General features: G+C 41.5%; 1 protein-coding gene across 1 annotated transcript in view; it reads left to right on the forward strand.

Annotated features, from left to right (window-relative positions):
- The window catches only part of dgkh (diacylglycerol kinase, eta), a 395,761-nt gene that overhangs the window by 290,685 nt on the left and 79,764 nt on the right, over positions 1–25,312 (forward strand). Inside the window, exons 16-20 of the mRNA XM_052013887.1 lie at positions 7,985–8,258; positions 11,118–11,243; positions 14,563–14,703; positions 21,601–21,718; positions 22,501–22,611. Coding sequence (XP_051869847.1) covers positions 7,985–8,258; positions 11,118–11,243; positions 14,563–14,703; positions 21,601–21,718; positions 22,501–22,611 — 770 coding nt within the window. The remainder of the gene's footprint in view (positions 1–7,984; positions 8,259–11,117; positions 11,244–14,562; positions 14,704–21,600; positions 21,719–22,500; positions 22,612–25,312) is intronic.

Below are 25,312 nucleotides of genomic sequence, written 5' to 3' on the forward strand. Positions count from 1 at the left end.
ATGTGTTTTTTTTAGAAACTTGTGGTGCATTTGCACTCCCATGGTGCATTCCAAATCATCAAAGGTGGAAATTCTGATCAGCAGTCATGCTGAGTCAGAAGGTTGTGTGCAAACTCTGGTAAAGTACTTCTGGAAAACTGTATTGGCCAAGGGGCCTTCTTGCATATGAAATGTTAAATGGATGTCCTGTCGGTTCATTCAGTTGAGGAGAGCAGGGGAGTAACCCTGGGTGTCATAGTAAATACTTGTAAATCCTTTCTCTTCAATCGGCCTCTTTACAACGTTATTTGGTTATTATTACATTGCTTTTTGAGGGATTTTATGCACAAATTGACTGCTACATTTCCAACATTCCATTGATAACCAGGATTCAGAGATGCTTTATTGGATATAAAGCCCACTGTTGCGTGCTGGCATTGTGAGAGGTACCATATAAATGTTGGCTCTCTATAAATGTTTCACATACTGATGCTGCCCCATTATGCAGTATTTATATCTAGGCTTTGAACAACTAAATGCATACATAAAAAAAGACAGGGTATATTGAGCAGGCAGGCATGAAGTTTGCAATTGGAATTTCCATACCGATGATGTATACTTTGGGAAAGAGTTTGTGTTTGTCATGACATCTTCCAATCCATGTTCTAACAACTGAGATCCATTTGTTTCATTGTTTCAGTTGCAAAGATGTTCTAAGAATATAAATAAAGGCAGCAGTCAGCCATTTAGCCACTCGCTTTACAATTCAATAAGATCAAAATTGATCTTTCACCTCAATGCCACTTGCTTGTACTAACCTAGTATCCAATGACATGGAACATAGAAAAGCACACCACAGGAACAGGCCCTTTAGTCCACCATGTCTGTGCCTACCATGATGTCAGTTTAAACTAATCCCATTCACTGCTCTATACTCATCAATCATCTTCATCACCTCCTCAAAATTCTAAATCAAGATTAATGATTCCCTTACTGTACAAAAATCCACTGATACTTTTCTTTGATTACTCAGTATCGGAACTTCCACAACCCTCTTGGGTAGCAAGTTCCAAAGATCCACTCTCCTCTGAATGAAGCAAATTCTCTCGTCTCTGCTCTGAATGGCCAACCTCTGATTTCTGAGACTGTGATCCCTGTATCTAGAGATTCTATCCAAGGCAAACATCATCCCTGCATCTGCGCTGTCAAGCCCCATAAGAATTTTGTAGGTTTTAGCGAGATCATCTGTCATTCTTCTGACCTCTAAAGGGAATAGGCCTAATCTGCTTATTCTCTCCTCATAAGTAAATCCAGCCAACCCTACCCACCCCTTTCCCCATCCCTACAGGAATCAATCTGGTGAATCTTTATCACAAGTATGTGCTTATTTAGATAGGAAGACCAGACCTGTACACAATATTCCAGATGTGGCTGCTTGCACTCAAATCCATATGCAATAAAGGTTAACGTGCCATTTACCTTCCCCAACTGCTTGCTATATCTGCTGAATGTTTACTTTCAGTTATTGGTGCATAAGGACACCCAAGTCACTCTGAACACCAACACATATTATTTTTCTTTACCTGTAGCTTGACTGTGCCTTTCTAAACACTTTAAACATACATCAGTCACTCAATAGTTAATAATCCAGCATTGACAGTGCAAAAGTGTGTGAGGATAATGGTTGGATTGGGTGTATTGGGGCCCTGCAGTGTTGATATTTAATTATTAATAAGGATGGTCCTGTGACTATTAGTGATACAGATTGTAATGTAGCTTGATTTTGCCCTCCTGCCATTGATCTTCAAGGTAAAGGGGGGACATGTTAGTAATCAAGTGAAGAATCCCATATCAAAAAAAAAGAAAAAGAAAAACTGCAGATGGTGGAAATCTGATTGTTTAAATCTACCAAATCAGGAAAAAAAAGTAGCAGGCAGCTAAAGACTTGACCAGAGCAAAAGAAATCCGAAATGTGAAAGAGGCCAGAATTAGAGTGTAGTGATGTTGGAGGAGTGTACTGTAGGTTACAGAGATATGAAAGGGCAAGATCAGGATTTGAAAATGAGGAATAAAATTTTTCAATCAAGATGTAAGTAGAAGAACATTAACCCCAGCTGGTAAGAGCAGAAAGACTGGAGATTCTACAGCACATCAGTCCAATAGCACAAGTTATGTTTGTGTTATTTATTTAAGCTGTTTTCAATTACTTTAAATAATTTATTGACTGTCGATATGCATTCTAGTGTCAAAGGCATTCAGGGGTTCACTATCAAAGATGTCCTATGAGTGCAGTTACCTGTGTGCTCTGAGCCGTCTGTCTGCACTGAGCAGTCTGTCTGCTCTGAGCCATTTGTCTCCACTGAGCTGTCTGTTTGTACTGAGCTGAATATCTGTCTTTGCTGAGCCAGTTGTCTGTATTGAGCCATTGGGATGGTCATTGTGCAGAGCTGGGCTTGCCAGTGTGCTGGGAGTTGAAGTCCCAGTGAGAAACTATGCCAGGGCCCCCTGGGTGGGAGACAGTCTGGCACAGGTGCAGTTGGTGATTTTGGATAATGGAAGATCTCCATCAATATTTTGATCATATGCCCAATCAAGTTGACATGGATATCCATTAACTTTGGGAGATGTGGAAAGGATTACTGTAAAAGCTTTGAACTCAGGCGGTTGAATGAATTACTGGAAGTAGAAGCCATGATTCAGGTGGTTGGAGAGAAAGGATCAGAAGGTATAGGAAGAGAGCCAGCACATGAGATTGGGACTGTGGCTCCTACGGAGGATCAGTAACAGAATACTCTGGTTGGGCTAAACTGCTTATTTCTAATTTCTATAAAATTCTAAATCTTTGTGATTCAGATTAAATACTCCCTGAATTTAAAAAACTTTAGCTCTTACTTAGTTTGGGGAACCTAAAGAAATCCTTTTAGGTAGACAGTGGCAAAAACACCCAGAAGGCACTTCATCAACCTGCTATGAGATGTCATGAGATGTTGCGGGAGATCTGAAGTTGACAAATGCAGCTGGCAGACTCACACTCATTCACCCAGGAGCGACAGTCAATCCTTAATCTTGACAATTTGTGAACTGCCAATTCAAACAATGTAGAGGAAGAAGGCTTGTGTTTTATACAGCACTTTTCATAGCCTCGGGTAATCTCGAAGGAGACCAATTTCAGTAGAATACATTAAAGTGTTGTCATTGTTACACTGTAGAAAATGTAGCAGATCATTTACACAGAGCAAGTTCCCACAAACAGCCATGTGAAAATGACCAAATAACCTGTGATTTAGAGCAACAAACTACCTGCTGGAGGAACTTGGCAGGCTGAACAGCATCTGTGGAGGGGGGAAAGGAACTGTCGATGTTTCAGGTCGAAACCCTGCACCGGGACTGGTGTCTCCAACCTGTGATTTAGACTGAGGGTTAAATATTACTAAAGGGATGGAGAGTTGATCTTCAAAATGATTTACATGTAGAAGAGGGCCTCTTTTAATCACCTCATCAAAAAGGAAGCCCCTCTCACTCGCTCAGTACGATGTTGAAGTGTCAGCCAAGATTTTTTTTTCACGCTCATATTTCTGGAGCAGGTCTTCCAACGACAACTGTCTGTTTTAGAGGTTCCAATTCAAAGCTGAATTTTGTGGAAGGAAGATTCCAAAACGAGATCAATACCCTATCGAACAGAGTCAAAGGAGCAGCACTCCCAATAGGACAGAAGTGACTCAAGAGCCCACTTTCATATGTGAATGGATAATCTGTATGTCCCACATCCCAAGAAGAAAATAATCAGGGCATCCTAAGTTACTTTATTTACAATCAATTATTTTTAACATACAAACAACATGGTAATCAATTTGCTCAGAGATATATTTCTAAAACAGCAGGGTGGTGAATGATATGTCTTTACTGGTGCTGGTTGCTGGATAGTCAGGCCTTTTTTCCTAAATAATTTCATGGATCTTTGTTAAGCAAACAGGTAGGCTAGACATTTGTTCGTTATCTTATCCAAACAGCAACATTTTCATTTCTTCAGTGCCTTTGAAGGGACAGCTTAGAACTCTGGAATGGGACTTGAATTTGTAACTTTCTGACTACAAGGGCAGAGTGTTATCGAATGAGCCGTTGATAACTGGAACAGTGTCTTGCTCCATGGAGAACTGGGGAAATGGCAGGGGTGTTGCCAAGAATGCTGACCACCATCCTTCTGTTGTGCCAGACTTTCCCCTCTCGCTGGGGTGAAGGGTTTCTCAAAATTCACCCTGCAGTATCCAATTAAGTTGCAATAACCAGCTGATAACATATCTGGCTCTGGTTTAGTAGTTGAGTAGAAATAGTTTCAGAATAAGATGGAGCAGACTGATTGATTTGAAATATGATAAGGTGCAGTTTTAGCAGCCACAGAATTCAGTACAAGCAGCCAGAACTCATAGCATAAAAGTTTCATTTTTGTTTTGACAATAAATTTAAGAAAGCAAATTTTTAAAAAAAATTTATATCTACATCCCATTAACTTTTTAATTATTTATCACCACTTGCCAGTATCTAATAAAGGTCATCTTCCCAAGGAAGTATTTTCAAACCTATCTATGACAAAGGAAAAGAGAAAGAGCTACAAGACTTATCTATATCACTTTGTTTCAATGATTTATTTCGGCTTTATTTATGCTATCTGTCATAATTATTAAAATACATTTCCTTAAACATCAAGCCTTATTAACCTTCTGGCACAATGTATCAGTGGGACCATTTATAAAGCTGTACTTGGGATTACTTGAGAAATGGGAAAAACAAAAAAAAAATTAAAACAGTGCCAACAAGATTCTTCTTTGAATTGACATGTTAAGCCATGGATTCTTGAAACCCTGGCTACCATAATTACTAAGGTCTGAGTCAGGTAGCAGTGGCTAAGGATGCTGGAATGTGGATGTCAGGCTAGAAGAGACACACTTCTCTCCTTCTGTCCCCTGCATATGATCCCTGCCAGAGCCAGGCAGCTGCTTCCCACCAACTTCCAGGCCAGTGGCTCACTGATAAACCTGGGCCATCAGAACTAAAGCAAGGGCTCCTGAGCTAACATTCTGAGGTGGGTTAGTCACTCAGTCAGACCGCCTTTCAGTCATAAAAATGTGGAGCAGGAATAAGCCGTGCAGTTCCTTGAGTCTGCTCTGCCACTTATTAATTGATCTACTTAAGTGCCATTTCTAAGCACTATCTTCACATCACACTAATTCCCTTAATATCCAGAAATCTATTAATTAACTCTACAACTGAGCTTCAATAGCTGTCTGGACTAGAGAATTCCAAAGGTTCACCACCGTCTGAGTGAAGGTTTCTGCATTAATTATACCTAGGTCCCTTTGAACATCAACATTCTGTAATCTCTGGGGGAACACAGCAACATTTCAAAGTCAAAGTTGAGTTTATTGTCACAGTCACAAGTACATATTGCACAGGTGCAATGAAAAACTTACTTGCAGCAGCCTCACAGGCACATGCTCCAGATTCAGGCACATGCTCCAGATTCAGGCACCTGCAGTCTCTTGAGTCTCCAAAACACAATCTCTCACCATTTAACAAATACTCTGCTTTTCTGTTACGTGCACCAGAGTGGATGACCAAATTTGGAAACATGACACTTTGTTTCCTTGGCCAAGTCATTGCTACAGATCATGAAAAGCTGGGGCCCAAACACCAATTCCTGTGGTACACCACAGCCTGCCAACCCAAGAACAACCATTCAGTTCCACTCTTTGCTTTCTGTCCTATAACTTTCTCAATCCATGTTAGTACATTACCCCCAAATTCCATGTAAACATTGTTAACCAACCTTCTATGTAGGATCTTACCAAAAAGCCTTTGAGAAATCTAAATTCATCACATCCACTCTGTTCAACCAATCTCATCCTCAAAGAAATTCAATGGATTAGTCAAACATTTTCACTTCATAAATCCATGTTGACTTTGCTCCACCCTATTACCCTTTCCAAGGAGTTCTATATTACATCCTCCATTATTGATTCCAGTATTTTCCCTAAGACTGAAGTTAGGCTAACAGGTCAATAGTTCTCTGTCTTCTCTCTCCGTCGTTTCTTAAAATAGTAGACTAAAACACCTTAAAACACTTAGTGTACATAAGGACATCTTTTCTCATTAAGCAACTGTGAGTGCAGAGCAGGAATTTAGGCATTGAAACCAGCACACATTACAAGATTTCCTATCTCATTAAAGTGATTGAAATGTGCTTCTAGAAAAGTTGACAGAGAGGGAAAAGAACAATTGGTCCTTCAAGCCTGCCGCACACTTCAATGGTCGGAACGTCACAACTGAGCACTTGTCCCCCTACTTCCCTCTTCCCACAGCTATGTAATTTCCTAAGAAAGGTCAACGTTGGGAAGGTCATGACTCTGTCCCATTTTGGGATTTATATTATATATCTCAGTATAAGCACTGACAAAGCATTGTTGGAGATGCCATCTTTTGGATGAGGTGTGAAGCCAGTACAGTTGTCTAATCCTGGCTGCTCCCATGGCACTCTTAAACCAAATTCAGGGTGTTTTCCTGATGTGCAACTCAGTATTCCTCCCCTAAACAAAATCATTTTCATCTCATTTGTCATTTGCAAATCTAACACTCTATATTGGTTGCCAGTAACACCAGCAATCTCACACTTAAAGAGCATATTGGAACAATGTCAGGATAGAAGTAGTTAGATAGTTGCAAGTTTGCTGGAGCTTTTCCTTGAACTTTCCAGTATTTGTCATTCTGAAAACATAGCACTGTCCACAGTCAACAACAGAACTGGTTGACTCTTTGCCACACAGGCCTGGACTTGGCTTTTAATTACAATAGTACTTTGCCAGATTAAGAAAACTTGATTAGATTGATGTATGAGTGTCTCTTTAGTCCTGATAACATAGCAGACTTCTTGTGATCAGTATCACTGGAAATTTAATAGCGACATAGATAAATTTTTATTTCTATGCATTGTCTGTTTAATTGATCTAATCTCAATCCTGAAACCATAGTTAACATTGCTCAATCAAAGCAAAGAATGAGGAGCCAATAAATTTATAAGTTTTTAGAATCGGGAACAAATTAGACTTCTGAACCATACATGCTGCATTTGGCTCATCATTTCCATCATAGGTAAATTCAAGAGCTCAACAATGCAAAGTAATAGCATTACATGCTCCAATGAGTATTGCATCACTCATGCCTAATATTTATATAAACCTAAATGTACAGCAGGACAAACATTGTCTTCCTAAAAATCCAGCTCCAATCCTTTAACTCTCTAAGACCTCTGCACTTCTTCAACTCTTGACTATCCCCAAGATCCACCATTGGGAGATGTGCCTACAGTTGTTAAGGACCTCTACTCTGAAATTCCTTCCCTAAACTTTCCCAACACTCTGCTCTTCCAACATTTTTCTGTTAATAAACTTTATTTCCTTTATATTCGTCCAGGAGACTATTGTTTGTTAACAACTTCCTTTAAATGACCAATTTCTGAAATTTCAGGACTGGGACACAATAGAACATCCAAAGATTGCCGGTTACATAGAAAATCTTCACTCCATTGATTACTAGCAGCATGTCTAACTGTTTCCAAAGGCATGAACATTATGGCAATTGGCTCTATGCTCTGATTAAGCAATTCTTGACACCGAATGGATTTCCTTATCACTCTTTGGGTCTGTGGGGAAGGACACAGTCTAGGGTCCTGCTGCCACTGGACACTAAGAGGATGGGCCCAGTGTAATGATCTGAAATGCACTTCACAGGTGCAGTGTTTCAGGAGGAAACGTGAGTGGTGTGGTTGTAAGGGAATGTATTGAATTGATAATGAATGTAGATAAAGACATCTCCTGATTATTTTTTACTGTTGATATTATGATGAATGAAGTACATTTGGGGGAAAAATAGACAGGTTATAGATATAAAGATAGTTTGAAACTGTTAAATCTCTCACTGAGACCTGATAGAGTTTATCATGTTCTCTTGCCAGTGTTCGGCATTGAATGAGAAGCTGGACTCGCTGTTGCAGACCCTCAGTGATGAATCACAGGCCACCATAAGCCACCACTGCTCAACGCCACCCATTGTGGAGGAGGAAGGTGAAGAAGAAGAGTTCAGTGAAGAATCCTTATCCGAGCAGCCAGTGGAGAGTATCCCAGCAAGGTCTTCCACCCCGAAATTCTTCAAATCCAGGGAGCAACTTATGCTTCGGGCAAACAGCCTGAAGAAAGCAGTGAGACAAATCATCGAACAGGCAGAGAAAGGTACAGCATGGTGCAGCCTTACTGAGTTTCCTGTTAACCCTTTATTCTCCACTGGCCCAACAGACTTCTGAAAGCTACACAAATTTTGTTAGCTTTTTTGACAATTTTTCCTGTAATGACTAATTTTGAAGATTCTTTATAAATACCTATCTTATGAAGATATTGTGGACATCATTTGGAGAGAATATATTGAAGTTGCAGTGCAGTTGTGGGCTTGTACTAGAAGAGCTATCCAGGGATTTTGCATTTGAAGCTCACCATGGTAGATGGCGATACTGCATTGAAATAATTTGACTGGAGGCTGCTGGATTGTCATTACAATTAGAACAATATGTAGAAAGGGTGTGGTGATATAAAATGGGAGGACGCTTATGCACAACATAAAGTGCCGTTGACCCTGGGAGGAAATGATCTATTTCTGTGTTGCATTTTCCAGCTGGCTCATTAGCTCTGACTGCCTGCAAGTTTATATTGCCTTTTCTCGCTCTTCCTATCAAAATGTAACATTTCACATTTCTTAGCATTGCATTACATTTGCCACCTATCTGTCTATCTGTCCCTGAAGACTAATGCTATCCTCCACATTTCATTACACCTCCAGGTCTTGTGTCATCTGCAAATGTGGAACTGGTAACTTGTACACCAAGTCTTTGTCCCAGGGTTGGAGAATCAAGAACTAGCGGGCATAGGTTTATGGTGAGCGGAGAGAGATTTAATAGGAACCTGAGGGGCAACTTTTTTATCCAGAGGGCGATACGTATATGGAATGAGCTGTCAGAGGAAGTGGTTGAGGCAGGTACATTAACAACATTTAAAAAACATTTGGACAGGTACATGGATAAGAAAGGTTTAGAGGGATATGGGCCAAATGCTGGCCAATGAGACAAGTGTAGATGGACATCTTGCTCGGCATGGACCAGATTGGCCACAGGGCTTGTTTCCGTGCTGTATGACTCTAAAGATTTAGTCAGGGAAAGAGAATCTTTGCTGCCCAGTTTCTTTTGGTTTTTGTATCTATTTTCCATGAAAATATAATCAGAATATAAGGTTATATGTTAAGTTAGGGGACTTTTTTCCTGTATTTAACTTGTGGTGCAACTTTTGGACACTGCAGTTTCTTTCTGCGAGTCCCTATTTGATCATTGTCTCCCCAAACACCGTGATCATGGTTTAAATCACCCAGACCAGTCACTCTTTAATACCTATCTGAATTGTTGGGGGCATTTTAACCACCCCAGATTCTGACTCGACAATTACTTTTTAACCATTGAAATATGACTGTTACTTCAAAGTGATGCATTACTTTCATAGGCTTTTGCTAATAGCAGCGCAATATCTTCTAATGATTTACTTATTCTGCAAGTCCATGGGCTTGGCTTTATGAAGTGACACTTACAACACAGTTCCCAAGGTGGTGGGATGTTCACATCTACCTTTTGTCCAAATATTTTAAAATAAGTGCAAATATAAATTTGTGAGAGTTGGTGTTCCTAATGCAGAGTTTTGCATGATGGGCGCAAGCCTCAGGGCTATGAGCAGAGGCTGATGGTGACTGATTCACTGCTCACCATGTCCGTTCAAATAGGCCAGGGTTATCCAAAGCTGCATCATTTACCCTCTAAAATCTGGAGCTGTTACCTGCCCACAAGCATCATTTCTGTCGGCAACCTGATTGCTTATGTAAATACTGATGGATTCCTTTATGCTCTTGGATGCTCTCTCCCTTTTACCCAGAAGAGTTCAGGGATGACCTGAAGCAAGTCTTTAAAGTGATGAAAGGGTTTGACAGGATTGATGTAAAGAAGATGTTTCTACTTGTGTGGGTGCCCAAAAGTAGGGAACATAAATGTGTGAAAAATAGCAATAAAACTGATATGGAATTCAGAATAAACTTCTTCACTCAATGAAATTAGACTGTAGAATCCTCTGCTATCATGGAGTGGCCGAGGTGTTGAGAATAAAAGCCAGACAGGTACCTCTGGGAGAAAAAAGCAGGGAAGGATTCAAAGATGGGATGAGCTGGTGTGAGATAAAATGAAACAGGCACTTCTCCTATTCTGTTCTCATGTTCTGACAAAGGGTCTTAAGCCTAAACATTAACCCTGCTTCTCTTTTCACAGATGCGGCCTGACCTGCTTATTATTTCCAGCACATTTTATTTTAGATTTTAGATTTTTTATTTTAGATATTTTAGGTTTCCAGCATCTGCATTTTTTTTTATTTCCACCTCACATGATCTTGTTCTGTGCTGGTAATTCTATATATGGGTGTGGATGTTGTAGGGTATTTTTCAGGGCTGAGGTTTTTGGGCATTAAGGGAATCAAAGGATGTTAAGGCACAGGATCAGACATGATCTCAGTGAACAGAGGAGCCTCAGGGGCTTATGGCCTACTTCTTGACCCAAATTTTGCTGCTAAATGCCAATGACTTTGAATCAAATTTTCAGTTCTTTAAAATAGTTATTTCAATTGTAATAGATTTCAACTTTTTCTGAATGTCAGAAACATTTAAAATCCTCACAGCTTTGACAGGCTGCAAATTTGGTAGCAGGGCTTTGCCAGCTGTCAAAGCTTTCAAAAGTCAATGTGCCGTTGATGCCTCTGCTGCTGCACTGGACACTGGGGCAATTTAGCCAGCAGGGTAGACCCTCTACTCATGGACCTCCTGAGCAGAGGCATGGAGAGACCGCATCAGCAACTCTGTGTGGCTGACCCAGGAGAGAAAGTTTGGTCCCTCCTGTTGAGATAAATGTGTGTGGCTGTACTCGGACCATGTGGTTCATTACCCCACTCTGATCTGACCTTCATGCTGTCAGTACCTTCCTCCCACTGTGTTTAACTGATGCCTCTTTCTTGCAGTTGTGGATGAACAGAATGCTCACACCCAAGAAACTGCTGAAGTGGAACTGAAAAAGGAAATTGAGGAGGACTTGAAGGAGGAGGAAAAGGAGGAAGATGAGTCAAAGGAAACAGACATTCAGACCAGTATGATTTTTTCATTCTTCTTAATGGAGGGGATTGTTTATTAGATGGGGAACATTAATATCAAATGTGGATCATGACATATGTGTTTCAGAGCTTTCTCAGTTTTCGCATCATTGATCAGACCTCCACAATGTTAAGTATCCATTTGAAGGCTGAGAAAATGGGAGCACATCCGTGTCTGGGTTAACGTGCAACGGTGAGGCTGATTAGCTGGGGATGGATGCTGTTCTGGTTGTGTGGATATTATATGGTGTTGTGTCTATAGAAAGAACCATTTTCAGGGGAAAATTCAGAACAGGAGCAGTGGGGTACCTTTTGCACCTTCAGTAAAGGTAGCTGTGGAGGAAACATTCGTACTTGTGGAATGATCCAAAACTATGTCAGTTGACATCTCAAACTGGACCACACTTGGTGACTTCTTATTGATGGTTATATGATGGAAATGGTTTTTGAAGGACTGGGGAGAAATAGTATGGCTTGAATTTGACAACACTGGTACTAGCACATTGGTTGTGCAAAGTCAGTTTAACTGGATCATTAACTAACAGTGAGCCCTCTGTTAAGTGCCAAGCAAGCAACAGCTACCAGTTACCCATTGTATACCAGGAACAATTTTTGGTGGCTGTGGAGAGAAGGCAGGGACATTGGTAGAAAGTGGGATATGAGGTCAGGGATCTGCTGCACTAAAATATTACAGAGGCTTTATATGGAACTACTTTGAATTTGGAACATTGAGACAGATGATTCAGCCCACAGAATCTTTCCTTTAATGATCCATGTCACTGCTCACCTGTGGTTCCTCAAACCTCACTCTCCCACACAGTTTCTTCCACTTTGCATCAACGTTAAATTCCTTTTTTGCTCACCTTCATATTGAGCTATGTCATAAATACAATCATGATATTCACCTCAATATTTTAAGTCCTGCATTTTAACCATCTTCTGAATAAAGCAGTTTCACCTGAATTCCTATTGATTTGTTAAGGAGCGTCTTCTCTTTGTGGTGATTAGTTTTACATTGATCCATTTGGAACCATTTTCCCTATACCTTCTCTCTCAATTCCTTCCATAATTTTTCTATTTATTATGCACCTCTCATCTTTTATTTGAGAAATGAGCAGCAGCCTGTCCTGATAGTTATAGCCTCACAGTTTTGCTATAAGCACAGGAAAAGTGGGAGCAGAAGTATCCATGTGGCCCTTCCAGCTTGTGTTGCCATTTGTAAGATGGTTGATCATTCACACCAGCTCACCTTCCCATCCGGTTAGTCTCCGACAACGTATCTCTGTCTTGAAGGGACTCATCAACAGAGCATATACAGCTCTCTGTGGTCGAGAACTTCAAAGATTGACTAGCCTCTATGTGAGGACATTCCTCCTTATAGAGTCACAGAATCATTAAGTAATACAGCAGAGAAACAGCCCCTCCGGCCCAACTGGTCTATGCCGACCAAGATGCCCATCTAAGCTAGTCCCATTTGCCAGCATTTGGGCCATAACTTTCTAAACCTTTCCTATCCATGTACCTGTCCAACTGACTTTTAAAAGTTGTTGTTGTACCTTCCTCTGGCAGCTCATTCCACAAATGTACCACCCTCTGTGTAAAGAAGTTGCCCCTCAAGTTCCTGTTAAATCTTTCCCCTCCCACTGTAAACCTACCCACTTTAGTTCAAGATCTCCCAACCCTGGGAAAAAGACTGAATGTATTCAGCAAAAAGGCTTATCTCAGTCTTATCCTGAGGCTTCTTATCCTGAGACTATGTATCCATGTTATAACTTGTCCAGCCAGGGAAAACAATTCTCAGCATCCCTCCTGTCAAGAATTTCATGCATTTCAGTGACTTACCCTTTCATTCTTCTAAATTCCATTGAGTTCAGGCTGAGTCTACTTTGATCTCTCTGGTCAGAACAGGCCATTCATCCCAGGAATCAATCTAATATACTATTTTTCCATTCCCTCAAAAGCAAGTGTATCCTTGACTAAGGAGCACAAAATGGTAATTACAGTAAGATCTCTTTAACTCTTGTACTCCAATCCCCTTTCAATAAAGGCTTACTTACCAATTTGCCTTCCTAACTGATTGCTGTGCTTGCATTTCAACTTGCTGTGAATGTTGTTCAAGAATCATGGATTCCTTTGAATACCAGTATTTACTAGTATCTCGACTTTTAAGGGGGGGGTTCTGCTTTTCCAATTTTTCAACCAGAATTGATGACTTTTAACTTCCCCAAATTATACTCCATCTGACGCCTTTTTGACAATTTACCGAACCTGTTTATCTCCCATGGCAGTGTCCTTACAACTTTGAACCACCCTTATGGGTCTTTATGCTCCATCTTCATTGCCTCTATTAGAAGATAGCAGGGGTTCCTTTCCCTCAAACTAGCCCTAGAAAACTGCCAATTCTTGGCTTTTTTCAACATTTTACTCCCCTTCAAAACCTCAACTGGTTGGGAAAAAATTCTTCTGTAACTCTGCTTAGAATTACTTTTCAAATGTGACATTCTTAAAGTGATAGGGGCAGGGTTTTGTTCAGCTGCCATACTGGTCCTCAATAACACTGCTAAAATCCTATTTTGCAATATAGAGACCCAAACTCTTAAGCCTGTCCCAATCAAGATCTAATATGCCCTTGTTACTTTTCATTTCTACTCCTATAGAATTGAAAATAAAACTTCTTTGAGCTTCCACGTTACATGTAAAAGGTGTGTGTTGACCCTCTGCACCCTTTGCATTGATTGTCGGGTTTTGGAGTCACTGTTCCTTACCATGTCCGTATGATGGACTGAATTTTTTTTTACATTTTCATTGATGCATAAGGTGATCGTATTTTTCAGCTGAGCCCTGGAATAAATGCATCGACTTGATTGTCTTGCATGGGAAATGCATTGCACTGGGGGAATGTAGCTTGAAGTATGGGAAATAGGCAAAAAGAAGCATAAAGGTCCTACCAGAATTACCGGGTTGTTGATCACGTTAATCAGTGATGAAGAATTATGAACATGAAGGGCATTATTTAATGTATGCTGGTATAAATTTCTATTTAAGATGCTTTACAAGAAAGATTATTTTGTGTTGATTGAAAATCCTTTGATATTTTCTCCCTCTTTTTTCCATTTCCCTATCCCTATAACTCTCTAACTGCCTCTCTCCCTACCCCTTTCCCCAGATATGTTTTCTCTTATGATGTCCTTGCTGTTCTGTTTCCCTCTTGTCTTCTCTCCCTGTCCTTGCTGCTCTGCATGCTTCCAACATCCTTCCCTCTCCCTTGTATAGCATTCAGTAGTATTTAATTGATTATATCTGTTCATTATTTCAGCTTTCCGATCTGCTCAGAGATCCCCTCCAGAGAGACGAATCCATCGCACCACCACTTCCTACACTGGTCCATTTACAACCTCACCATTAACTGCTAGCAAAGAAAATCTCCCGGTGCTGAATACTAGAATCATCTGCCCAGGTACCCAGCACGCTCAGACAGAGGTGTATTTGAGAAAACTGGAGCAATAAACATTGAACTTGTGTCATCAGAACTGTTTACTTTCCTGGTGGGTGCATAATTTCCTTGCGGGTGCCATAATGTTGAGTGGAAAAGAAGTCCGGTTCACTAATAAAACATGCATTTTAAGTGACTTTAGAAATTATGTTCCAAATCACAGGTTAAGGTATAACATTTTGCTTTAGTAAAGGGGCTTTGACAAAATCTCCCAAAGCACCTCAGAGGATTGAGATAAATATAAATTGTGTTCCATTTTGGTCATCCTGCAGTAGGAAAGATGCCATTAAGCTGGAAAGAGTGCAGAGACTTACAAGGATGTTGCTGGGACTTGAGGGACTGAGTTATGGAGAGAGGTTGAGCAAGTTGGGACCTTTTCCATCGGAACGTAGGAGAATGAGGGGTGATGTTATCAAGGTGTATAAAATTATGAGGGGCACATGTAGGGTGAATGCACACTGTCTTTTTCCCAGGGTTGGGGAATCAAGAACTAAAGGGCATAGGTTTAAGGTGAGGGGAGAGATTTAAAAGGAATCTGAGGGGCAACTTTTTCACCCAAAGAGTGGTCAGTATATGGAATGAGTTGCCAGAGGAAGTGATTGAGGCAAGTAAACTAACATTTAAAAGGTAGTTGGACAGGTACATGGATAGGAAAGGTTTAGAGGGATATGGGCCAATGGCAGGAAAATGGGACTAGCTTAGATGGGAGTCTTGGTCGGCATGGACCAGTTAGGCCAAAGGGCCTGATTCCATGCTGTATGACTCTATGACTTAATATGACCTTGAACTGTAAGGAAATATTAACATGGATGAACAAAATTTTGGTCAAAGAAGTAGATGTTGAACAGAGGAGGTTCAGGAGTTCTGGAGATTAGGGCCAAGACAGCTGAAGTGGTGAGGGTAGAATGATTAAATTTGGAGATGATTGGATGAGACCGGATATTACAGAGGGCTGCAAGATTGGGAGAGCACGTAGGATCGGGTGGGACAATTTCAACAAGGAATTTGAAAGCCATAATAAGAGTTGCTGAACTGGAAGTAACATAGCTGAGTGAGCATGGGAGCAGTTGACGCACTGAGCTTGGAGTTAGTTAAACAGTGAAGGTCATCCATTAGAGTAACATACAGTCTCACCTCCACCCTTCCTCCCACCTTTGCAGTGATCATTTCGGAGTTTCACCTCCCTCTGGAATCCAATCCAAGTGTTAATCACTCTTTGGTTAAAGCAGGCTTTCCTGCTATCAACCCCGAATTTACCTTTTACTGAATGGATCTCAAAATTTAATCTGAAGTTAATTTTCTGGAGGAAGCTTTTCTGCATTGGTTACAATTCTATAAACCTTCACAAGTAAACTTCCATCACCTCTTTTCAACTCTCCTCAAGGTTGAAAGCCCATCTCTCTAATATGTCCTAACATTTCAGACCCACAGCATCAAAGATAAGCATTGATGCATTATCAATGCTGAGTTAATGGCAGGTCTTAATTAAATAGCAGCAAGTAGATTTTTAAAACAAGCAGAATTTGATTCTTTCTTGTGTGCAGGCTGTTGTGGATTAATCTTTAATCATGCTTCACCATTGACCATAGCATCAAAAACGTTCGAATATAGCAGGCGAAAAGTTCTTCTGTTGTTCATATGCTTAACTGGCACTGTTCAGGAAAATAGTTCCTCGGTTATCCCCCTGTTCCTGACACCAGGTTTTCAGGCATGATTCTTGTGAAAATTGGTGTTTTTTCAACAGCCAGGGCTGATGAATGCATGAAAAGGATTTATTCCAAGCTCTTTCATGGGAAGGCGTTGCCAGGTAGACTGAGAAAAAGATTCAAGGACGTGAATTGGAGTTAGTTAAACAGTGAAGGTCATCCATTAGAGTATCATACAGTCTCACTTCCACCCTTCCTCCCACCTTTGCAGTGATCATTTCGGAGTTTCACCTCCCTCTGGGAATCCAATCCAAGTGTTAATCACTCTTTGGTTAAAGCGGGCTTTCCTGCTATCAACCCTGAATTTACCTTTAATCCACAACAGCCTGCACACAAGAAAGAATCAAGTTCTGCTTGTTTTAAAAATCTACTTGCTGCTATTTAGTTAAGACCTGCCATTAACTCAGCATTGATAATGCATCAATGCTTATCTTTGATGCTGTGGGTCTGAAATGTTAGAACATATTAGAGAGATGGGCTTTCAACCTTGTGGAGATTCAAAGTCTCCTTGAATAAATCTAACATCCCCACTGAATCTGGCTGATCACTGCTCAAAGTAGAGAAGCAGCATTTTGGATGGTATTGCGAACCTTGAGGCCATGCTCACAAACTACCCACCTGCCCCATTAGCCACCTCCTGTCCCAGAGCATTCTAAATGTGTGTTGTGTGAGGTTTGACATCATTCATGCACACTGTACACATTAAATTTCCTAAGCAACCTATTAGCACTACTGTGTAAAGCCAGCAATTTTCCCACATTGGTCAGTACAGTTTAGTGTGATGTACCAATTGCACTTCCTGTTCCAGCTACACTTAAATTCATAATTCACTTGCATTGCATTACACAAGCAAATATCTTTGCCTGCTGGTGAATGGTGAAGTTGGAGGTGGACATATCAAGTGGCTTCGGTCCTTATTCTCAGTCCAACGTCCACTTGAAAGTTACTGCCACTATACCGTGGAGTTTATGGTAGATACTTGGTTACACCACCTGTATCCAATTACACTGCTAGCTAGTTCCTATGACCCAAAATGTCCTTTTTTTAATTTGATGTTCCATCTGAATATAACTAGACAGAAAGATGTGTATTCACAAATATGTCAGCAATGTCAGGGCTAATTTTATTACTTAGGAAGATTGCTAACTTGGTTTCATATTTGTTGAGGTTTAATGTCTGGTTGTGATTAAAAGGTTTTTTTCTAGCGTGCAATATCCGCCCTTAACATATGAATCCTCTCCTCTTTCTCACCCTCCTCCATTTTAAACACGGTTGAAAGTCTTTGACTATGTTATTGGCCATTCCCTTATGTAGCTATGCAGTTTTGTTTTGATAATATTCCTGTGAACCACCTTCTGAATGTTATACTCTAAATGAAATATAGTAACATTATTAGTGTTATTAATTAGTTTCTACTCAGGCAGCACATTTTGGAAGCTCTTTCAAGGAGATACTCTGGGCCACATGGGGAAGGCATTGTCATTATATTTACAATCATTTGCTCCAGTTGCAGAGCTTTAGCTGTCAGGAGTGAATGTCAGGGATTGGTCACTGTGTGAAGTTTCTGTGTGAAGTTGAATAACTGGGGCTGAATGTAAAGCACATCCTTGAATCTACACAGCTGCAGAGAACATGGCTTCTTCTGAGTGAGGTTACTCATTTCATGTCCTGCAATTGTTTACTGATGAGCATATGGCGCTGTGGACTTTGGAAAATTGGATGAGAATGGTACAGTTTAGGTAGACCTTAAAAATTTTCAGGGAGACACCATTGGCAGCCAAGTAGTCTGTTCGTACCCGAAGTTGCTGGAGAAAGAATCATGCCCCATTCCTTCATACTTCCCCTGCCCTCACCATACCCCACCCACCACCCAGCCCCCAAATACCCAGCTATATAGTTTAGTTGCATCCTTTTGCCAAATTGAATAGCTCATTTCCTCAGTCCTTAATCTGGATTAGCGGAGAGGTTAAAACTGCACACAACGTTCTTCCTGTTCATCTTCCCTCACATGTATATCCATTGCCAAATTACATAAATTGAACTTCATTTCTCCCTCCTTCCCTTGGAGGATGCATCTCCTACTTTTTCCAATCAGCCCTGATCACAGTTCTGGAGCTCATTTCTAGATAGTTTCCAGCACCAATGTAAAGGTTTTACATCACCTTTAGTATTATGCTAATTTGATGGCCCACAATACCAACTTGTCACTTGTTGATAAGACCCAGTACACCACAAGAGCAGCCCCTCCACTGGCAGAATGGATCAGAGAATTAAGCAGAGCACTGCTAGGCTCTGCTTTTCCACTGATAAATTTAACCAAATGATTATTGACCCCACTGTGCTGGCCAATGAGTTGAAGATGGGGCCAGAACTTGGGGCTGTTTTTCGAGAACTCTCCAAACTAGCTCCTGAAACTACACCAGAGTCCCCTGATTACAGTGGGGTTATTTCTCAAGCAATCTGAAGGGAATTGAAGGCACCTATACGATATAAATTAGATGTTTAAAGTCAAACCTGATTACTTTTGGTGTGCAGCCAATGGGTTGGACACACTCACCTCCATTCCTGTGATAGTTTGGATCTGGGCCATAGAGGTTTGGATGAGCTGAAAATCTGAGGCTTGAAAATGAGGTCTGGCAAATGTCAAATTAGTTATGTAAGTTGTGGCATTTACAATGGATATTATCCTATCCCTAAAGTGGGAGAAGATGGGAGGGTGGGAGAGGGAGAGAGAGAGGAGAAGAGAGATGGAGAGAGAGAGAGAATGGGGGAGATGGGGAGAGAGAAAGAGAGAGAGAAAGGGGGAGATGGAGAGAGAGAGAAAAGAAAGAGACAGAGGTGGAACATGTGACGATAAAGAAGAGGTGAGAAATTGGCAAGAAGGTTGATGAATACTTTTTCCATTTCAGGTTAAGGGCAGGAGATGGCACTGAAAAGAATTCAGGGAAGGGACCAGAGGAAGACTGGAACAAAGAATGTTCCACTTTCCTCAAAAGGAGAGGCAATAGTAGGACCAATACGGGCTCCCAGAGTAGCACCATTTATTTGGACTGAGGCAAAGGAGAAGATCAGAATCAGGTTTATTATCACTGACATATGTCGTGAAATGCAGCAGTACAGTGCAAGAGATAAGAATTACTATAAGTTACAAAAATAAATAAATAGTGCAAAAGAGGAATAACGAGGTAGTGTTCATGGACTGTTCAGAAATCTGATGGCGGAGGGGAATAAGCTGTTCCTAAAACATTGGTGTGGGTCTTCAGGTTCCTGTACCACATCCCCAATGGTAGTAATGCAAAGAGGGCATGTCCCGGATGGTGAGGGTCCTCAGTGATGAATGCTGCCTTCTTGAGGCACTGCCTCTTGAAGATGTCCTCGATGGTGGGTAGGGTTGTGCCTGTGATGGAGCTGGCTGAGTCTGCAACTCTCTGCATCCTCTTTTGATCCTGCGCATTGGAGCCTCCATACCAGCCAGTGATGCAACCATCAGGATGCTCTCCACTGTACAGCTGTAGAAATTTGCAAGGGTCTTTGGTGACATACCCAATCTCTTCAAACTCCTAACGAGGTAGAGCCACTGGCATGCCTTCATGATTGCATCAATGTGTTGGACCCAAGATAGATCCTCCGAGATGTTGACGCCCAGGAACTTGATGCTGCTCACCCTTTCCACCGCTGACCCCTCAATGAGGACTCAATAAGGATGTTGAGGGTGAGATCAAGTTAAGTCAGATGGAGGAGAAAGATGATGTTTTGGGAGTGGTTATGGCCATTCAAGGAAGAATTAGAGGGACCATGCTGCTAAAGGAGGGTGATGTAGAAGAATTGGATGTCCATGTGTAAAGGAAATCCTCAACGCCAGGAAAATAGTAATGGCCTGAGTAGCAGAGAGAGAGAAAAAGTTGAGATATTAGTGCAAAGGTATGGATGAGAGGTTCAATTGTGGCAGCAGGTAGTGATATCACTGTTCCAACTCAGAATGGAGATGATTGGTTACTTCCCTTGTAAGTCATTCCTAGATATGTGACCTATATTGAGCCTAACTTTAATAATATGCCTGTCAGCCTTGCTTCCAATTCTTTCATCTGTGTTACCACCCAGCAAGGCTCAGTATCAGGAGCCTGGCATAACATAGAACAGTACAGCACAATACAGGCCCTTCAGCCCACAATGTTGTGCCGACCTTTAAACCTTGCCTAAGACTATCTAACCCTTCCTCCCACATATCTCTCTATTTTAAATTCCTCCATATGCTTATCTAGTAATCTCTTGAATTTGACCAATGTACCTGCCTCCACCACTGCCCCAGGCAGCACATTCCATGCCCCAACCACTCTCTGGGTAAAAAACCTTCCTCTGATATCTCCCTTGAACTTCCCGCCCATTACTTTAAAGCCATGCCCTCTTGTATTGAGCATTGGTGCCCTGGGAAAGAGGCGCTGGCTGTCCACTCTATCTATTCCTCTTAATATTTTGTGTACCTCAATCATGTCTCCTCTCATCCTCCTCCTCTCCAAAGAGTAAAACCCTAGCTCCCTTAGTCTCTCCTCATAATGCATACTCTCTAAACCAGGCAACATCCTGGTAAATCTCCTCTGCACCCTTTCCAACACTTCCATATCCTTCCTATAACCAGAACTGGACACAGTACTCTAAGTGTGGTCTAACCAGAGTTTTATAGAGCTGCATCATTACCTCGTAGCTCTTAAACTCGATCCCTTGACTTATGAAAGCTAACACCCATAAGCTTTCTTAACTACCCTATCCACCTGTGAGGCAACTTTCAGGGATCTGTGGATATGGACCCCCAGATCCCTCTGCTCCTCCACACTACCAAGAATCCTGCCATTAACTTTGTACTCTGCCTTGGAGTTTGTCCTTCCAAAGTGTACCACCTCACATTTCTCCGGATTGAACTAAGTCTGCCACTTCTCAGCCCAGCTCTGCATCCTATCAATGTCTTTCTGCAATCTTTGACAATCCTCTGAACTATCCACAACACCATCAACCTTTGTGTCATCTGCAAACTTGCCAATCCACCCTTCTACCCCCTCATCCAAGTCATTAATAAAAATCACGAAAGTTAGCTGTGTATTTCCCTTACCTCTATACTACCTCACATAACTACCAATGTAATGTATGTGTATTACCACAGGTCTACGAGCTGGACTTGCTGCCTCCATCGCTGGAAGCTCAATCATCAGCAAAATGTTACTAGCGAACATCGATCCTTTTGGAGCAACACCATTCATTGACCCTGATCCAGACTCTCTGTAAGAAGTATTATCTCTTTACCAGTCTTAATGGTCTGTATTGTGCTGCCCGAGAGCCACGGGGAATAGAAGGCTATTAGTTCTTCACGCTTCAACGCACCTCAGACTCTGCTTGTGCAGAAATCCAATTTGCGCTGCAGCATATCTGACTGTCTGCTCCACTGTCGGGCTTATCATTGAGCCCAGCAGTGACATGCAGTGAGGGTCAGGGTTTGGGTCCACTTCACATCTGTCAACCCCTGTTCAGAGGGCTGGCCTCTAAACAGTGACCTTATTCACTTGAATAGGACCACCAACCCTGTAGAAAATGGTAACTGCTTTCCCTGTTTTGCTTTACCTTTATATTTTAATTACTTATTAGAGTTTTAATATGCTTTAATTACACTTATTCTATATTATTTTAATCTAGTTAAATAGTTTTTAAAGGTTTCTGACAATTAGAGATATGTAAAAACTGTTTAAAAGCCTTCAAGAGCCAAAGGCAGTCAAAGCATTCTGTGGGCAGGACCTTGGGATATACTGTCTGTAGCCAACTCACCTCCCAGAGCCTGCTGTACCTCGATGGGTGCTAGTCAGATACTGAACGGACAGCTCATCTGAACTTCTGCATCTGGCAGAAGTAAACAGCAGCAGGAAAAAAGTCTTATCTCTGGGCTGGGTCCAGGGTAGTTGCTAATAATTGCCAGATGTCTTTCTTCTTGGGAAGGTTATTTTAACGGTTGATCTTTTAACATTAGTAGACCTTTTTGTAACAAAAGCTGTGTTTTTTTTCCACAATTCAGAGAAGGCTACACTGAAAAGTGCGTTATGAACAATTATTTTGGAATTGGATTAGATGCCAAAATCTCCTTGGAATTTAACAATAAGCGTGAGGAGCACCCTGAGAAATGCAGGTAGCTACCAGTCTTTCAGCTTTTTACATTGGAGAATCAGGGTGAAAGTTATTGTTCACAGTACAGAATCCTCCTCTATAGAACTAAGCTACAAGCCACAGGGAGTGGTGGTCAGGAAGCAGCATTCTAAAGGTTACGGAAGGATGACGAAGTGTATCCACAAAGTTCAGTGGTTTTGAGGTCTGGGTAAGGATCTTACATCTGTTTAAGAGAGTCATAGAGTCATGCAACATGGAAACAGGTCCTTCAGAACACTGAGTCTGCGCCAAGAGTCACGCACCCATTTACATTAATCCCATTTTATTCTCCCAAATTTTCATCAGCTCCCCCCCCAGATTCTACCATTCACCTACACACTAGGCCAATTTACAGCAGACAATTAACCCACCAATGCACACATCTTTGGGATGTAGGAGGAAACCGGAGCACTCAGAGGAAACCCATGCAGTCACAGGGAGAACGTGCAAACTCCACACAGACAGCACCCAAGGTCAGGATTGAATCCAGGTCTCCGAAGCTGTGAGGCAGCGGCTCCACCAGCTCCCCAACTATGCCACCCTGATTCTCAGAGAATGAGGGATGGAGAATCAGGGAGGAAAGTTTTCTGAAAAAGAGCTCAGAGGGTACAAGAGAGAAAACTTGAGGGGAAAGCTTCTAGAGTAAATCAAAAGCAGGATTCTGAGGATGCTGGAAATCTGAAGTCAAAACAGAAAATGCTGCAAGTACTCACCAGATCAGTCAGCATCTGAGGAGAGAGGAAGACTTAGTGGTTAGCATAATGCTTTACAGCGCCAGCGACCGGGGTTCAAATCCGGCCACTGTCTGTAAGGAGTTTGTACGTTCTCTCCGTGTCTGTGTGGGTTTCCTCCGGGTGCTCCGGTTTCCTCCCACATTCCAAAGACGTACAGGATAGGAAGTTATGGGCATGCTATGTTGGTGCTGGAAGCGTGGCGACACTTGCGGGCTGCCCCCCCAAAATCACTACGCAAAAGATGTATTTCACTGTGTGTTTCAATGTACATGTGACTAATAAAGATCTTATCTTAAGACAACCTTTCAGATCAGTGACCTTTTATGACTGCTGGAAGCAATTTAAGAGCAAATATTGGTTCATGGATTAAAAGAAGGCAGTATAGGGGAAGGTAGAAAAGATCAAAAAGACAGGTCAGTGATACAGCGGAAGGCAGGAGTATCTAGAGAAGAGATAAAGGGAAATAAGGCTAGGTAAATACTGTAATAATGCACTTGGTTTGGAGACTGGAGGAAGGCCACCCATCAGTTTACAAGCTTTTACTTCTGCTTCATGCTGAAAGAGGGTTTCTAGGAGAACCTGACCAAATGGTAGAGTAGCGCTTGACAGCTGGTCTTAATGGAGTCATCGAGTCATAAGAGCAATACAGCACGGAAACAGGCCCTTCGGTCCAACTCGTTCATGCTGACCAAGGTACCCACCTAAGCTAGTTCCATTTGCCCACATTTGGCCCATATCCCTTTAAACATTTCCTATCCATATACTTATCCGAATGTCTTTTAAATGTTATTATTGTATCTGCCTCAACTAATTTTTCTGGCAACTTATTCCATATACAGTATGCATCACCTTCTGCATGAACAAGATGCCATCAGGTCCCTTTTAAATCTTTCCCCTCTCATCTTAAATCTGTGCCCTCTAGTTTTTGACTCCCTTTCCCTGTCTGCCTTCCCACACAATGTCTCCAAATTCCTCCCTTTCCTCCCTCCACTTTATAAATATCCCGCACAATCAGAAAGTGTCTGAGTGGTGCAGCAGTTACTGCTGCTGTCTCACAGCTCCAGAAGCCCAGGTTCAATCTTGACCTCTGATGCTGTCTGTGTGGAGTTTGCATGTTCTCCCTGTGACTGTGTGGGTTTCCCCTGGGTGCTCAAGTTTCCTCCCACGACCCAAAAAACATGCTGGCTGGTGGGTTAATTGATGGGTGTGTGAGAGGGAGTAGGTCACAGGGAAATACGTGGGAGACTGGCATTGCCTTGAAAGCAGGCACAGACTCAGTGGGCTGAATGGCCTTTTTCTCTATCATGAGAAAATTGGCATAAAGATTTTCTGTTAGTATGGCCATCAAAAGAAATGGTGGTGATCATGGGTTGGATGGATCTTTCCAAAGTTTGCTTTTAAATGTATAGAGACATGGAGTCATACAGCATGGAAACAGGCCCTTTGGCCTAACTTGTCCATGCCAACTGTGTCACCCAATGAGCTAGTCCCACCTGCCCATGTATGGCCCATAGCCCTCTAAACCTCTCCTATCGAAGTTGATCAGTGATCCATTTATTAAGAATTATCAACACTGAGTAATAATGGAACATAAACACCAATAAAAAGGAAAATACAATACAGTAATTCAAAGGAAATGCCATTGCAATGCCAATAACTAAAAGGAACATATTTATAGAGATAGGAGAACAGGAGAACATTTTGTAGAAGCAAAGGTTAACTGAGGTCAAAGTTAAAGTCAGTTTATTGTCATGTGCATAAGTACATGTATGCACAGGTACAATGAAAAACTTGCTTGCAGCAGCCTCACAGGCACATAGCAGCAGATACACAACATCCACAAGAAAAACAAAAATTATACAAGACAGAACACAATTAGAACAAAAATAAACAAACTCCATCATAGTGCAAAGTGATCATTGTGTTGCTATACTGAGGTAGTGACTAGTG

This window comes from Pristis pectinata, chromosome 4 (assembly GCF_009764475.1).
Source record: "Pristis pectinata isolate sPriPec2 chromosome 4, sPriPec2.1.pri, whole genome shotgun sequence".
NCBI classification, from domain to species: domain Eukaryota; kingdom Metazoa; phylum Chordata; class Chondrichthyes; order Rhinopristiformes; family Pristidae; genus Pristis; species Pristis pectinata.